The sequence below is a fragment of the Lissotriton helveticus genome, chromosome 1_1 (genome assembly GCF_964261635.1).
Source record: "Lissotriton helveticus chromosome 1_1, aLisHel1.1, whole genome shotgun sequence".
Classification (NCBI taxonomy): domain Eukaryota; kingdom Metazoa; phylum Chordata; class Amphibia; order Caudata; family Salamandridae; genus Lissotriton; species Lissotriton helveticus.
This window is the reverse complement of record NC_136057.1, coordinates 1,343,017,160-1,343,035,243: the sequence shown is the minus strand read 5'-3', so window position 1 is coordinate 1,343,035,243 and position 18,084 is coordinate 1,343,017,160. Positions and strand designations below refer to the sequence as shown.

At 39.4% G+C, this 18,084-nt stretch overlaps 1 protein-coding gene and 1 pseudogene across 1 annotated transcript in view; both read right to left on the bottom strand.

Moving 5' to 3' along the window:
- The window catches only part of LOC144823916 (coagulation factor XI-like), a 232,273-nt gene that overhangs the window by 73,702 nt on the left and 140,487 nt on the right, over positions 1-18,084 (bottom strand). Inside the window, exons 5-7 of the mRNA XM_078682830.1 lie at positions 7,494-7,656; positions 4,994-5,103; positions 2,358-2,526 (exon numbers count right to left, since the gene is read on the bottom strand). Coding sequence (XP_078538956.1) covers positions 2,358-2,526; positions 4,994-5,103; positions 7,494-7,656 — 442 coding nt within the window. The remainder of the gene's footprint in view (positions 1-2,357; positions 2,527-4,993; positions 5,104-7,493; positions 7,657-18,084) is intronic.
- Positions 4-2,351, bottom strand: LOC144823922 (large ribosomal subunit protein eL19 pseudogene; annotated as a pseudogene).

Below are 18,084 nucleotides of genomic sequence, written 5' to 3'. Positions count from 1 at the left end.
AAAAACAGATTAGCAACTAATCAGAAATTACATTTTGAAATCTGCCCTATCATGGGCTAAAGGCATAATGTGCATTTGTTCACAGTTTAACCATCTGAAAAGACTCAGTTGCTGCTCCTTTGATGAATGTAGCCAACCCACAGAAGAACCTGCAGAGCTTTTAAAAAGGGAAGTGGACATTCTCAAAGCCTTCACTGGATGTTCTTGCGTGTAAAACGTCCACTCCACTCCTACATTAAATTGTGACTGCTCTGACTAGATCCTAATGTTGCTTCCTCTTCTCTCAGGTTTCCGTCTCCAATACCAACTCCTCTCTCAACTCTGTTTAACAAATAGGTTGAGAGGTCTGGAGTTCAACACCTTTTGGAGTCTGGAGACCTAGAAGAGGCTGCCCCGTGGGCCAAACTCTTTCTTTGCTCCTATTGGACAGATTTCAGTCACAGAGGACACAAAAGTAGCTCCTATGTGCCTGTACTTTTGTGGTTGCCAGAAATAATCATGTTTTTAATATGCCATTTATGACCATGTTTTGATGGCCCCATAGAAGACCCGGAATAGACTGCAAGCCCATGGACAGTGCACAAGCAAATAGTAGACACTTAAGCTGCTTGCCTTCAAACCAATTATGAACATGGTCTATATGGGCAGTTCACAGCTGCAGGAATGAAGAGAAATAAGAATTTTAACAATAAAGTTTGTTAATGCATATCTGAAGTTGATGCTTCAACAATAAAACTGCAAACTGAGTGGCATTTTGCCTTGTATAGCTTCAGTGTTTCTATAAGTTCATGCAGGTTGACTGTAAGCCATGTCAGGCTGGGTGTGATAACACATTGCTCCACTGGGAGGAATTCTATTGGTGAAAGTTGAGAATCATTAGTATTGGATGTTTTTTGGCACTGATAGACGTTCACTATTTACACACTGGAAGTACTGCCTACATTTTGTTCTCGCCCTCCTCTGAGCGCGTCTTTATGATCTCTTGCTTCTTTTCTTGCAGGCGTTCTTCGCGTCTCTTGCAAGCCTCCTTAGTCTTCGACCTGCGAACTTCAGCTTGGTTAGACAGGAGGTGCATGCAGGCTTTGGCTGCCTTCAGTTTGTGAATGTGCTACATTAGATGCAATTGTTTTTGAACACATTACCCTTGACTTTCAGGTAAAGGCTGTGGTACAGGTGTCGGTCAATCTTCTGGGACTCACGGTACCTTCAGGGAAGAAAGCTCAGGATGCTTACTCATCATCCATGAGAGCTTCTTCTAGCATACGTACATTGGCAGTACTCTCTCTTACTAATGCCCATGTGCCTTCTCTTACTGCGAACAAGCATGTTCCTTCTGCAGCGGGCACAGGAGTGAACAAATCCAGGCTTGTGGATAATCAGACCATAATTCACCAGCTTTCTGATTTGCTGGTTAGATTGCATTGGCAATCGTATTTGTTTCATTAGGATTCAGCCATACTTTTTCTTGCCACAGTGCAATATGCTGGAGGCAAGCTTCTTCTGAAGCCAAAGAATACTCAAGGCAGCAGCCCGGCCGAAGACCGAAAATTTAGAATCGGCTGAGGTCGCATCTATGTTTGTGATGGTATGTCTGAACGACGTGCCTTGTATATCTGGTGAACGTGTATAGAAACCTACATACAAGTCTACAGAGTCAGCTGCAGCCTGTGCTACCTGCAACAGAACTCCACTTGGATTCCAAACAGCCAGATCGACCATGTATCCCAATAATCATCCCACTTGGAGCTGCAGGCTTCGGAGGCCGTCTTTTGAAGGCCACAGCCATTGCATGCATGTGTGTGACTTTCTCCAGCTTTCTGAGGTGAAAAAGCAGACACAGCAAGAAAGAGAGAAATAATAGATTAAAAGAGGGAGGTAATGGGGAGGAAGGTGCAGGCTTTGTTTGAACATATTTTCCTGGGCTGCTTTTGATTTTGTATTTCCGCCTTGACTTCAGAGAGGAGTTTTGATTGACTATGACCAAAATAGAACATGTTCTTAAAAAGAGTAACAGATTTTTGCATTTGGATTGCTTTGAGACATTTTCTATCACCCAAAAAATATCCCACGAGTAAAAAGGGGAAAACATCACGCTCAGGCAAATCTCAAAAGAATTGGTTTCCAAGGGACAGGATCACCAATACTATGAAAAGATGAGCAAGAATAATGCACAGGGGTAGTTAAGGATGAAAAGTTTAGAAACGTGCTGTGCTGAAACATAGCTTACATGGTTAGAAGATTTGCAGGTTTCATCTAAATCTATCCACAAGGTCAAAAGTTAAAAGCATTACTACATAGTGGTGATCACCACTGTATATTATATAGACAGACAAACCGACAGAAAAATAATGTTTTACTTTCTGTTGTCAGCAGCCCAGTCTTCTGTGAGAAATGTGAAGTACTGGCAGCGAGGATGGTTGCTGCAGATGAGCTGGCAGTTCTCAGCATCAGGAGCCAGAACCTGCTCAAAGTCATTGCCAGGAAAATCAACATTGGGAATGAGAAATTCAGGACATGCGGAATCACCTGAGTAGGGAGAGAAGGAGAAAAGAATAATGAATTTTAATCAAACACTACCTTCCATTCCACCAAGATAAAATTGCTTCTGTGAGTCATTGCCAGGAAAATCAACATTGTGAATGAGAAATTCAGGACATTCGGAATCACCTGAGTAGGGAGAGAAGGAGAAGGGAAGAATGAATTTTAATCAAAAACCACCTTCCTTTTCACCAAGACAAAACTGTCAACCACCCACTCTGCTGCTTCTGTGAGTGACAATTCATTGGAAGTGGTGAGCATGACATGCCCTTAACCCACAGGCCTGTAGTGTCCGGCTTGATGTTTTGACTCACGGAAAAGGACTCTTGACTGACTCCAGTGAGCGCTGGTTGAGGAGGCAGGAAACCACAATCAGAAACAAATCAGCAGTCAGTCCCAAATATAATCTAAACTAAATTCTGGATATACTTTGACAACATACAAACCAACCAAATCCGTGAGATGAACATCCATTCGCACTAATTAAAATTAATTTAAACAGAATTTATTTTGACTAGTTTTGCAGTTTTATTGAACTGAAACGTGAGGTGAATAGGCAGGGTGGTAGAAAGGTTTGTGAGTTCTGGTCCGTCTCCACCTCAGCATCAGGTGACTTCAGGCAAGTAGAAGACATGAAAGCTAGCAGAGGGTGACAGGAGGGAAGGTAGATTGAGACAAGAGGGCAGGCAAAGCAACATGTGGGGAGGTGGAATGAGACATGAGAGAAGACAGAGGAAGGCATCAGAGAAAGAGGAATGAAACATGAGTAGGCAGAGGAAAGCACAACTATGGCAGAGGAAACATGAGGGTAGGCAGAGGGAGATATGGGAGATATGAAGGAAGCTGTGAGGAGAGGTGAGGGCACGCACACTAAGACACGGGGGAAGGATATATAAATGAAGGCAGAAGGAGGCAAGAAGCACAGCAGAGGCAGGAATGAGAGACGGCTGATGGCGGCATGAGATGGAGACAAGAGGGCAAGCAGTGCAAGACATGATGAAGAGATGGCAGAGGAAGACCAGGAGATCAAATCAACATGAGTAGTGCTAGCAAGCAGAGGAACGGAGTGATGGCAGAGACAGCGGGAGCTGTAGAGAGAGGAGAGATGATGTAGGAGCAAGCTGAGGAAAAGACTTTGAGTCAACAGCACAACTAAGGGCAAACAAAGATTGTGAAAGCAGGCACAGAAACAAAGAAGAGTTTTAGAAAAGGGCCAGCGGGTTAGGCAGAAGTAGAAACAGTAATGGAATATACAGGGGGGAAGACAGTGGGGGCAGACAGAGGAAGAAGTGTTTAAAAAGCAACTGGTGGTTGAAATCAGAGAGATAAGGTAAATGAATGAATATGGTACTATTAGTCTATGTTTGAAGTCATTAATGTAATTCTTAAATCTCCTACTGGAGATGCCTCCAAGCCAAGACACATCTCATCCAGGTCATCCTATTTGAGTTTTTCCCCACCACCCATCGATCAGTAGGTGGCCTACTCCTACAGGCACAAATCCTGTCTGTTCCATGATACCCACAATACATACACCTACCTTATTTCTTACAACACTCTTTCCATCTGCCTCACTGTAGCTGCTTTTTGGTCACTATTTGTCCTTCTCAGACAACAAACTTTAAAACCCAACCAAATGGCCATCCATCTTCCTTACCCAACCTCTTGTTCCTGCCAACATACGCTAAAGAAACCCCTCGTTTCTTCTATGGTCACCACACCCTGTTGTTCTGTACTGCGAGACCTCCACTGCTATTGCTCAAGAGGTAGATTTTGCAGCCAGGACCCAGAGGGACTGTAAAATAGTACGACGTGGGTTCTAAAGTGAGGTCAATTAAGTAATTGACGAAGAGTGTTTGTGTGCACATGAAATGAGTCACAATTGCTGTGGTTGTGCGACTGACCTTGCTAGGGGGTCAAGTAGGATGGCCATAAATGGAACTGCATCCATGGCCAGTGCTCACCTCACTTCCAAGTGGGCCTGGCAGTGGAATTACACACTGCTTTCAAAGTTTTTAATGACCCCTTAGCTAGAGTTGAAGTCAACATTGTGCATGGGCAGGCAGGGGATCTTTGGGATCTGTTGGCCAGAAAACAAGAGCACAGACGTGATTGGTGGACCGTCTGGTCCGAAAAGAGAAGAACGTTTTAAGTTGTGTCTTGTGACTGTGGGGTTGGGGAAGTATGCAATGGAGCCATCAAGAGAGGACTGATTTGTCATTAGGAGGACATGGGATATCAGATAGAGCTTTAAATGTCTGAATTTACTGTTTAGTGTATCTTGCAGTTTCAAACATGATGTGGCAGAGAATGAGAAAAAGAAATTCAATTCATAAAATGAAGCAAATGTACTATGTGACCATAAACATCACATTGGCTAACCCAGGAATATTTCTTGCATTGATTTCTACACACTCATTTCACAGAAGCAACCCAACTATTGTCCAATACTTACAAGTGTTGTCATCGCAGTTCCTTGGGCTGAACCCAGACACAACATTGCCAAGGATATTAATGACTGGTGGAGATGGCAGCTTTGTAGCGAATTTCTGGAAGCAAAGCTTACTGGAATTGAAAGGCAGAGCATCCTCATTAAACTTACTGCTTTGGTATCACAGAGCTTTTTCATAAATATACATAATGATATCGATCCCAGAACTCTCATTATATACACAGCCTTGCTGATACCACAGTGGTTTTTAATTAAATACGTGTCCTTCTTAGTAGGCTGTACTATACTGCAATGCATATCGTAAGCATGAAACACTGCTCTCGCTTCAATAAAACCAAATGAGCTTTCCCCAGGTAAAGCTATCTTTGCTAAGCTCAATGACCCAAGCCTCCCTCGCAGCCATTCAATTCACGCCCAGTCTTCATCCTTTTGCAAATGAAACTCATACAGAGGGAGGGACACATAGAAGGTATCAGAGTAGCAGTGTTTATCACTAAGGTCCCTTCGTCACCAGAGAAGCAGCTCATATGGGCATAGAGGAGTGGTAGGATCCTGGAGTAGGTGGCATGACCATGAGTAACTGCCTTGGCTTTGCGATTCTGATTTGGTACATCTTTAGAAAAGACTCAAACAAAATCCACTGCTTATGTGATTTAGGGTCGGAGGTGTGTGCGCAAAATCATACAACTTAATAAAATTGCTACATTTTGTGGAAATTACACAAATGGAGCAAAATTTCATTTGGCTGGTTAACTGCATGACATTTTCAAATGAGGACATAACCCGATGAAAGAAGACATGAAAGACAATGTCAGGACAATGGTGTGAGCAAATAATTTCACTTGGCGAGACATTTTCTAGTCAATCCAGTCCAAAAATGAACTGCACAAGACTCCTAATGACCATTGTCATTATTGTCATTACTGCACAAATTAGATGTTGATTTTGCTCAGGGATCATTTTCAAGAGGGATCATTTGATTTGAATTTTATCAAGAATGTGTGCCCATTATCATACGCTTTTATATGTTTGGTCTCAACTTGTAATAATAAGAGAATAAATTATAAATACCCGTCCTTTACCTTTTATCCTGATGAAGGCTTCCTATTGAGCTATGTACATGAGCCAAAATGCTATTGCTGCCCAATACATAAAAACGTCTGTACATAAATGTATTAGGATAGGATGTACGTTGTTACAACGCATGCTTTTAGCACGCATGCTGTAACAACGCGGTTTTTATAACGCATTCTTTTACAATGCATAACAGAAAGGGGTGTTGGATAGTGAATATATTAATTTACTTTTCCAACACCAGTCCCCGTTGACACTAGGGAAGGTGTTGGATAGTAAATTAAAAGTATTCCCTATCCTTGAGTGCCCCCCAGAGTCATGCATTGTAATAGAATGCGATTTAAAGACCGCGTTGTAATAGCACTGCGTGCTAAAAGTTGCGTCGTAAACGACGTTCCCCATTTGGGATACAATAAATGCAAAGATTTCCCATCATAGATTAAGAGTTAGTTCACACTAAGTGACTGAAAGATCATCTAAGTGTATGACTTGAATATGCAACAGTCTCTTAGCATATGCTCAATCATATCTAAAATTATGTATTATATAATGATGGTAAAGCATCATTCCATGTTTTAATCCTATCTTTGTTTTTATGGCTCATATTTTATTATACAAGACGTTTATGATGAAATAGAACATTATGAAATAGCCTTCATCTATAGGATTATAAAATTCTCATGACCAATTGATGATCTATCTTTGTTGATTAAGGGTCTAATTTAGAGTTTGTTCTACAGGGTACTCCATGGTAAACATGACAAAATACCTGGTCCTGCAAACCCTTGGTTCACCTGCCTCACTTTGCAGTAGCCAGACCTGTGGTTTTCTGTCGACAAAGCATCCGTAGAGCTGTCAGTGGAAGGCATTATATCACAAATCCTATTTCGGTGGGTGATGTAATCTCTTTTTTCTGTCGGTCACAACCAGGAAAAACCTGTGGCCCAAAAAGTTGGTTCTCTCCCCAGCACAGATCCACTGTAATGCTAGGAGGATCAGATATGTACGGGACCCTACCTATGGCTTGTTAGCATAATAGAATTTAGAGTTCAGAATTCTACAACCAGAGACTTCCATTTGCTGGAATGAATAAAATCAGGTATATTTGTTTGAAAAGAAAACCACAATCTACAACACCAGTAATCTACAGACAACATGTATTAGAATGCTCCGTCAACTAAGAGCGGTTTCCCTCTATAGGTTGATGATTCGTGATGGGTAACTAAAGCTCTCCAAATGTTCATGGGTATACATTTGTGATTGTATATATGGTTTGGTATTGTGGAGCCCCTTTCTCTAATTGGTACCACTGTACCTGTGGCAAATCTTCTGAAGTTCATCTGTGAACTGGTGTGAGAATGAACTATAACCTGTCAAATTGTTCTACAAAACATTGTTCCACAATAATACCATGCCACTGTGTACCTACCGCAGTTCGGGAGCTGGATTATACTGCTCTGTAACATAGGCGAAGAACTGACAGTCAGGGGAGTTGGTGCATGAATCCTGGCAATCAGTGGGGTTTTCGCGGATGAGAGCCCTAATATCGTTGCCAAAGAAGTCAACATCTTTGTAGGTTTTCGTGAAACAACCTTAGAGTAAGCAGAACAAAGTATATCATACAAAGAGGTCACCTAATGTTTAATATTACTTAAAAAGTAGATTACAATGGAACTGGCACATAGAATATTTTCAATTTATTATGGATTCTTGTAGTCAGTTCCTTACCAAGGTATACCCAATAAAATAACCTGACTCTCTTAAAGCAAGCAATGCCAGGGTAACGCAAGTGACCAAATACATCCTTTGGCCCATACACAATGATAGGAGTACCAGACATCATGGTACCATCAATTATATCTCTGCAACATCAAACTTGACTTGTATGAAGCGGACGTCATAAAAAATTAAAGCAGCCCTGGTCCTGCAACCTTCGGCAGGTTCTTGTAATCCAATATCGCTACACTGAAGTATTAAACGCCACACCCAGCTCATCATTGGTCTGAGGAAACAGGACCACTTTACCATTTAAGGAAAATGATGCTTTCTCTACAATCCAGAAAGATTTTTAAGATCTACAGACCCATTTCCAACTCAGTAATCATCCACATGTCGTTGGACCTGGTAACAACATTTCTCATTTCCGACTCAAAAATGCAACAAACAAAGCTGTGTAAGTGCTTGGTATTCACCAAAAATAGTGACTTTATTTATTCTATGCAGACACATTGTATGCAGTGCGAATATCATGCATGACGTAGGTTAGGACATTTGTGGAATTTCACTCAATGCTATTAGGAACTCTTTTTTGCAATCCCTATGGCATATGTGATTGATCTACTGGATTTCAAGATACGCGAAGGAAATGCATTACACTTGCTTGTGCACACCCACAAACGTCTGGTTTAGTGAATGTGATTATATTCTGAATGCATCTCTATGGGATCGCTGACAGAATATCAGAAGCAGAAATATCATGTGGACTTAACGTGTCAAAAATATCAAGGACCAAAATATAGAGAAGGTACGGGCAAATAGTTAAGTATAGATTTACTGTTCTTAACCCCAAATCCATGTACCTTGAAGATAAATTTATCGTCCAGGGACATATATGTGGAGTTATATATATTAAAACTTTGTTGAGCTGTAGAGACTTAACCTTCACAATATTGGCTTAATCGATATTCTTGACATTATCTTTTGGTCCATGATATATGTGTTTCTGATATTCTGTTTAAATACCTTTCTTCATTCACTCCTCTAAACGTAATCGAAGTTCAGAACTAAGTGTATGTAGAGTAAGAATGAGCTTGTACACTATAAAGTAGTTATTAAACGTACGCAAAAGCATTTATCCTGTTTCATTGCTACAGAATACTGCATAAAGTTTGTGTATGCTATTAATGACCTTTCCAGTTGCAAGTCTGTCAGAAGAAAAATGGGGATCTAGCCAACAATGAATAATGTTTACATTTACATATAGTTTTTGCAGACATTTATATATAAATGTATTTTTATAGGTTCCTAAGGCACACATATCGGTACTGCCCGAAGGTCCCTCTGTGAAAGGGTGTTCGACCTGTCAGCTTTAATGTGGTCTTCTCCCAAAATTTTTGCTTGCTTGCCTCCAATTTTGCTGGCTTTTTGCTTGTGTTGGCCTTAGGGCTCTGTGCACTCTGCCACTGCTATATCAGTGCTTAAGTGCTTGTGCTCACTCCCCTAAACATGGTTTCATTGACATATACCAGTTTGTCATGTTTAATTTACTTGTAAGGCCTTGTGGAGTGATATCCTCTAAATTAGAACATTGGAATGTTGGGTGCTCCACTGAAGACAATGGAGTGCTCCATGCTTTTACGGGCCGTTAAAGGCCAGCAAAGCAACATTCCAACGCTGTTTTCAAAGGCCTCTGAGCCCGAAGGAATTTATTTATTTACAAATTCTGTTTATTATTCATATAACAGACAGCGAAGATCAAGGAAATTGAGGACCCATGTCCCCTAGAAAGATAATCACCAAGCAAGGCTTTTATCCATTTACATAACAGGACAATGTGACAAGAAGCCTATACAATGAGATCATATCCCTTCACATATTTCACTGAAATAGTCCCATAGACCTGCATAGGGTAGAAAGGGAGAGATCGTACGATCCCCCGTATCCCCAGTTATCTTAGGAGAATGCACATGTCAGCCAGGGGTTAAAAGCATTATAAAGAGGCCCAGGGTATCGTAGTCAATATAAAAGAGTCCACTTGTTGAGAGATCGGTGAAATCATTAGTATCTGGCCATGTGGACCAATTCAATATAATCGTATAGGTCTCTGGACGTGGGGCCTTTTAAACTATAAAGGCAGCAGGGAACTATCAGCAATGTCATATATATATATATATATATTCACTGAAAAAACCATAGGTTATAGACCATATATAGTTAGGAATTAGCATTTACAAAACCTTGAAAATTCACTGAAAAAACCATAGGTTATAGACCATATATAGTTAGGAATTAGCATTTAAAAAAACTTTTTTTACTCACACAAAACCATTGAAATTCCATATATAGTTAGTTGTACTAACTATATATCGTGCACCCGCAATCCACTGCTGATCATGTCACATATTACATCATTCATGACATGGTCAGTGACATCACTGATGACATCACTGATGACATCTCAAATGACATCACTGATGACATCACTGAAAGACAGCTATAGGGACTAAACCAGAGATACTGTTTAATAGATTTATTTACCGAAGAAAAGATGGAAGAGGATATAATTGTGAAAAACAAAATAGATAAGGAAATGAAAGAAAAAAAGGAGAGTAGAAGAATAACACAGAAGAGTTTCTTAGAGAATGTGAGTGAATGTTCAAAATTAGATTAAAACATGTGGAATAACAGAAAAAAAACAGAAAGCAGAAAAGAAGAAGTAACAGAAAAAGAATAATTGAAACAGCAAAGAAATGTAAATAACATAGGCCCATATTATCAACATAGGCAATAAAAGTTTTGCAGCTTTTATCGGCAGAAATGTGTCGCTAAAGCCGCTTTTGCGGCAGAAAACTGCCGCTAAAACCGCTTTTGCAGCAGTTTTCTGCCGATAAAAACAGCAATAATTTTATTGGCTCTGTTCATAATATGCCCCTTAGTGTGCTTCAACTACACAGAGAAAGCATAATGAACAAGTACTGAAAGAGTGATCAGTCAAAGACACTAAGAGTAATAGAGACGGAGTGAGTGAACAAGAGTGAGGAACTATGAGAAGAGAGGGACTGAGAAAAGGAGTGGAAGGAGTAGAGTAAGTAAGTAATAGAGAAAGGAATGAGGGAAGTAGCAAAGGCAGGAAAGTGAGGGTTAAAGAAATGAAGCAGTGGAACTAATAGTACTTAAATGTGATAGAAATGTAATGAAAAGAGTACAAAACATTTACCTTATAATTGTCGTTAACTTAGTCAATTGTTATTTTTATACTTTCAATCTGTGAAAGAGAGAACAAACATTTGAAAAATATTAAAACATGTATTTAAAAATTAGAAAAGACAAGGGAAAAGATTGAAGGACAAACAGTTTTTCAACAACTTTGACACTTACAGAAGCTTCTGCTTCTCCAGGCCCCCTACACAGTCCTAAAGATATACATAACTAACAGTATCTTGATGCAGATGAAGTGAGGCCTATCTTGGAACATGGTGCATCTTTTGCACTGCTGTTGTCTCACAAAAGTGAAGCAATGGCAGCGCAAAAGAGGTGCACAATCATCATAAAACTGTTCCTAACATTTTAAATGATTGTTTCAAGATGGCAATAAGGTGTGTCCTATCCAGACGTTTGTTTCAGGTGAGGCCTACTCAGGGTTGCAGATTAAATTTACGCTTGTTGAAGAGTACAGAGGAGATAATACATGTGCAGGCCTACCAATAAAGTTCAGACCTCCTCTGTTTCCCTGGACAAGCCTAAACTTCATCTGCACAATGTGATTCGTAATGTTAGGAAATACAGGTAATGTATTTGAAAAACGTGCAATTTCTTTTGCTCATTTCACAATCACATCACTTGTGTTTCCTTTGGTTAGGTATCTCATTGTGCAGATGTAGTCCAGCATATGAAAGAGTACGCACTGCATGCAACAACTTTGACACTTACTGAAGCCTCAGCTTCTGCATGCCCCCTACACAGTTTTAAATGTATATCATAAATTCAAAAAGTACAGAATTAATTATACATGTTAAATGGTTTATTTTTGCTGTTCTCAGAATTTATCAAATTTCACTAAAACAGTGACTTGAAGGTATTCATCATATAACAGCGGGGGAAAAAAAACACAATCAAAATGATTGTGTTTAAAAAACCCATATAACATAACCAATCAGAAATCAGAACTCCTCAAAAGTAACTTACTTTCCATGACGTCGAAGGATGTCCTATGAACAGCTTACACTCGGTTGTGCTGTTTTTATTTTCAGCCCGCCACTTTCTGAAAGAAAACCTCCATCGTTTTGAAAAATATGTTACATACAATAAATGACTTCTCGCTCTCTACCACATGTTTCCACAAGGCCAAATCATGTAAGAGCCATTTATAACTCTTGGAATTCTTGTAAGCAAATCCCGTCATTTTGTATTTCCGCAACTTTCAGAAAGAAAACGTTCAAGATCACTTTCACAATCCTGGACTAGTAATATCTTACCCTTCTTGCTCACTCATGTTCTACATTTCTTATGAGCCTGATACTGCTTACTATGAAGCAGACTTACACTACCTCTATGACTACTACAATTATTTAATTGTCTACATCACTTTTAATCATAAAGAAATATAAAACAGTAGATACATCTATATCAACCCCTAGAATCATTATACGCCAGTTACCTACCCTAAATTCTCTTTTCCTGAAAACAGAAAGTAAGAATATTTTTAAATAAAAAGGCAACATTGTATCGTAGTCAAATGGGAATAATTTCCGAAACAGCAAATGTTTTTACATTTTAAGCTGTGTAATAAGCTGATCTGTCAAATGACCATCATGCCATATAATAGCTGCAGTTACAAATGTTCTTCCTAAAATCAACTACTGTGTAGCCACAACATTTGTAATTAAAGTTGAAGACTTACTTTCATCAGGTTTATATAGTTGGATTTTTAAAACGACATTATAATCAAAAGTTTGGACCAATAATCTAGACAGCATTGCAGACTTACATTCCCTCTACTCCATGTTTTGATTGGCTGCTTGAATTAGCTTATAAAAAGAAACAGTTTTTCTGAACTCATTCAAAGTGCAGTTATTTTTCCATGACGTCAAGTGTTATGGTAAGAAGACCGTTTGCTTTGGGAAATACTCTGTTGTCCTTCAACTAATCTGTGCACACCACTTTCTGTAAGAAAATCTTCTTTTTTTCCAGGAACTATTTAATACTCAAAAATAACTTATGTCCCTGTACTACACTTATCCTCAAGGCCAAATCGTGTAGGAGCCATTAGAACCTCTTGAAATTCCTCAAGGCACATCCCGAGATTCTTTCCCTAAAATTTTGGTTTTAAAAACACCAGGTAAGAATTTTTAAGGTCATACGGCAATTTTTTTTTGAAAGTTAAAACAGAATCGTTGCAGAATGACCAGCCGTTTCTAGACTTTAAATAAGCTGTGTAATGTCCTGATGTTATTGAAGGACCGTCATGATATATAATTGCTGCAGTTACAAAAGTCCTTCCTGATATTGACAACTGCGAAGCTACAACATTTTTAATTAAAGTTGTCAATTTTCTTCCATCAGGCCTACATCGTTGGAACATTAAAATGACATACTGGCCATATGTTCGTATAAATAATGTTGACATCATTTCAGATTTACATTGGCTACACTCCATGTTGTGATCAGCTGCTTTTACTAGCTTATTAAAGGACACTGATTTACTGTCTGGCAAAGTTAAATATATAAATCTTTCTGAGTCTACACTAGTAGTACTTGATACCCTACAGTTCTCGCAGTCATGCTGCCATTGATAAGAAAGCCCAAACAGGTGATCTACATCTACACCTTCAGCATGCAATACATCAAGCATATACATTAAAAACTCCTGACAATCTTGCTGAATATTTTGAGAGAATTGTGTTTGACCTGAACATCTGTCTAACAGATTTCGAATTTCAGACACACTTTCTATTTTTGTTCTATCAGTGCTACATTTCTCTAACACAGAATTTAACAAACTGCAAAATCTGTGATCCGAATTGACCACAATCTCTTCTTTTACATTTTCTAGAGAAAACAAAACATTAACCACTACATTAGCATAGCAGTTGACACCAGAACTGTTTTCAAATTGAAAACCAACAACATCTTCAACAGAATCCTTTTTCTTTCTGCTTATAATTTCAGGTTCATCGACTTTTCGTCTTTTTGCTACAACCTCCCTAGTATTGGTCACATTTCTTCGTTTCCGGCCTACCACACGTTTCTCAAACAAAGGATATTGAGGCAAATGTGGCGCATACTCTCTTCTTAACCTATTGTATTCCTTAACACAATCTAGATCCGCACAAATGTTTGTGACATCACACTCAATCAAATACAATCCCGATAAAGTTCTAACTCGTGACAATGCCACATATGCCATACCCTCCTTGAACACAGAACTGCCAATATTCACCAATGCACTGTCTACACTTAAACCTTGTGATTTATGGATTGTCACCGCATATGCCAAGCAAACAGGAAACTGCTTACGGCGAACATATAAGTCTTTTACAAGCAAAAATCTAGCAGAACAACGACCAATTAGCTGTACTTCCTCAATGCCATCAAATTTAATTTTTAAAAATTCAATCCCATCTCTATTTCTGTATTTCACAAAATCAACAACATTACCCATTGATCCATTTACCAGACCTCTTTCAACATGTAAATTCCTTCTTAAAATTATACGGCAATTTAAGCACACATTCAGAGTCTTTTCAAAACCTGCAGTTTTAGATATAGTCTTCTCTAATGAATCCAATTTTGATTTCAAATTCTCAGACAAAATAATTGTTGATCCCATATGCTCTACTCTGTCAATAGCTTCCAGTTTCACAATCTCTTGGTTTTCTAAATGCAACATTTTGTTGTTGAAGATGGCACATTCTGCAAGAGTTGGCATCAAACATATTCCAGATTTCTTCTCAGTAATTTTCTGAAAAATATTCTCAGGCACAACGTCTTGTTCTGGATATAAATTTGACAGTAATCGTGCATGTAAACCTTGTTTCCCATGCTCGGTCACTTTTCCAATTCTAACATCTTGTAAAATATTCTTGTAAACTTCATCCTTCGCCTGACGCATATTTTCATGCAGTTCAGCATAATTGAAGTTTAACCATATATTGACGTTGCCAATGCTCCCTAGGCACTTCCTGGTATCTTCATGCGTGAGCATTTTGAACACAGGTTGTCCTTTCACTGTTGTCAGCTGCAGAAGATCTCCGAAAACAATGATGTGTTTGCCACCAAATAACACATCATACTCTGTTTTAAGAACTTCTTGCATTCTCAAATGCACAAAGGCAAGCATGACATTGGAAACCATGCTTACTTCGTCAATGATAAGAAGTTTCATTTTCCTCAAGACTCTTGAAACTTCACAACAAGCATCTCCAGATAACTTGTGGTATTGTAATTTGTTATCATGCTCCACTGGCAGCATCAGTAGACGATGCAAAGTAATACCTTTAATGTTATGTGCTGCCAGTCCAGTTGGAGCGGTGACAACACAAGACAGCGATGACTCAGTCCTTTCCTTCAAATAACATGAAATTGCTTTAATGAGGAAACTCTTTCCAGTTCCCGCTTCTCCACTCACGTACAGATGGACAGGCTTCAACGACGTACATGAGCACTCTTTCTTCTCATGACTTAATCCATGATCAATTTGCTTGGTAACTTCGTCATATATTTTCCTCTGCTCAACGTTGAGTTGTCTTTCCAAGTCTTCTAAGTTAACCGCATCCTCCTGAGCATGTGCCATGGCTCTTTCCACTTCATTCATGGCAGTGGCAGCTTCATTTTCGATAACAGGTCCTCCTAGTGGATCCTGACTCAATGAAACAGAACTCTGACTGTCCTGAGAACTGTCTCTGGCAATCTCGGCTGCAATCGTTGCTTCCTGCTCGATTTCCGCATTCAACATTTCTACATATTTGGGCAAAGCAGGACATTCTATGGTCTCCTTGGCGGCAGTGAAAGAGTCTTCGTAACAGAGGAAATCTCCAAGCAGTTCCTCTTCTGCACGCCAAGGCTTGAAAAGTTGCAAAAGTGCTAAACAGAAAAACTCCTTTTTTTCAGGAGATTCGCCACTCAATTTTCGATGGTTTACCAAGTGGCATTTTCTTTGCTTGACCAGACATCCCTCACTTCCAATTACAGCATACACTCCTTTATCAATATCTTCTTTGATGTTCCTCTTGAATATGTAATTTTGTAAAACCTCATACAGACAAACATTCTCGAGGTGACTGCTTCGATTTGGATAATATGTATCCAACATGTTGGTCTTCAAAATGTCGGTACTGTTTTGCTCCTTTTCCGCCAAATACTCAATTTCCCGCACAGGTTTCAGAACTCGATTACGCGTTGCAGCAAGACCAAGACTCGCCCAAACGATACTCCTAGATTTGGCATAGAGACTTGCTGAAGACAACCGGTTAGAACATTCATAAGCTCCGATTTCTCGATGCGACAACATCTTCACACTGAAACTGTACAACTTCTTACTGAGGCTCTTTCATGGGAAATGTCCTCCCACATATCCTTCAATTCTGTCTTTTCTTTTTTGGTGATGTAAGAGGTCACATACCGAGCCACAGCCATACAGTTATCAGCCACAAACTGTATATCCATGTTAGCATTCCACATGGACAAAATCACTGGGTTGTAGTCGTTGATGTACTTGGACTCTTCGTTCCTCTTCAAATTGTATGTGTTTTTAGGTGATTTCTTCATCACATTATGTCGCAGCGAAGACATCAAACTGTTCACTCTTCCTTTAGAAATCACCGGTCGTGGAAAGGCGAAACGACATTTGGCGTAGAACTTGTCCTTGTTTCTGAATTTACGACGACAGTACTTTCCGCAACGATGGCTTTGAAAGCGTAGAACTTGTTCTCTTAGGCTTTTGTCCTCCTTTGCGTTTGGAACAGCACATGTAGAATACTGTTCTATGAAACTCATCACTAAGTCTTCTGGATCTGTTCCAAATTTAGGTGCATCCTTGATCCACAGCAGCATATGTATATGAGGAGCACCTCTTGCTTGGTACTCCTTTCTCCAGAAGAAATCCAACACCTCTCCAAGAGGTGGATTCTTCTTATTCATGATGAAAGACATCATAGCTTCAAATCTATGATTGAAGTACCTGCATACATTCACTGGATCCAAAGAGCACAGTTCTCCGGGTGTCTTGAATTCGATGTTTTCGATGTTTCCATTTGCCTCTCATAGAAATTCAAGTAAGTCTTCCCAGCCATACTCGGCACAGCTCAGAGTGAGGAACCATGTGGGAGTTCCTAAGTTCCTCAGCATACATTTTAAATCACCATGACGACGGTACCAGTACTCATTAGTACCACGCTGACACGCCATGAGATTAATCAGGTGACAATCCAAAATACTGTCTTGGACATTGACTTTATCCATAAAGTCACTTGCCGAGATGTTTTGCATCTGTATACCACTTTTCAAGATGTGGTTCACTGCATATGACAGTCCAGACAGATCGCTTTCAAACAGGAGATGAAACAAATAGGGAATGCATTGTCGAAACCTAGCATCTTCTGCATACAATCGTAAAGTCCGGTATTCAGAAGCAGGAATTTGATGAGGTCGCTCATCATATCTTCCTCCTTGACCTGTTGGAAATAGCTGTGGGAAACACCGAGCTTCCAAACTTTCCTCCCAGACACTAATGGGACTCCCTTTGGCTTGTTTCATTTGAAACAACTCAATAGCATTCCCCATGACTTCCTTGGAATGCAAAGGATGAACACTATAATGTTCATATATTTCTTCACTTTTAGAGGGTTCTACTTTCTCAATTTGACCAGCACACAAATCGCTATCCTCTTCCTCACTTACTTCCTCTTCTGCAACATATACATTCTTATAGTACTTATTATTTTTTTTCAAATACAATGTTGCCTTTTTGACTTTCCTAACATCCACTAAATCTTGCCATATTTTTTTATTCTTTGTCGGAACCCCATTAACTAAGATAACCAGAGGTTCCTCTTCCACTTTTTCTACTCCAATTGTGTAAATGTTTTTCTTCAAATCTAGAGGCAAATAAACAACTCTTCCCTTTAATCCTCTCTGTGAATCTGATGGAGGCAATTTCCCTGTCTTTGGCTCCATTCTTACAATAGCCTGAAAGGGATGGATACTTTGAATCAAAATAGATTCATAAGTATTTAAATCCTTCAATTCAGAAGGAATCTCAACCAATTCCAGATTATTATGAACCGCTCTAGCAGGCATCTGGT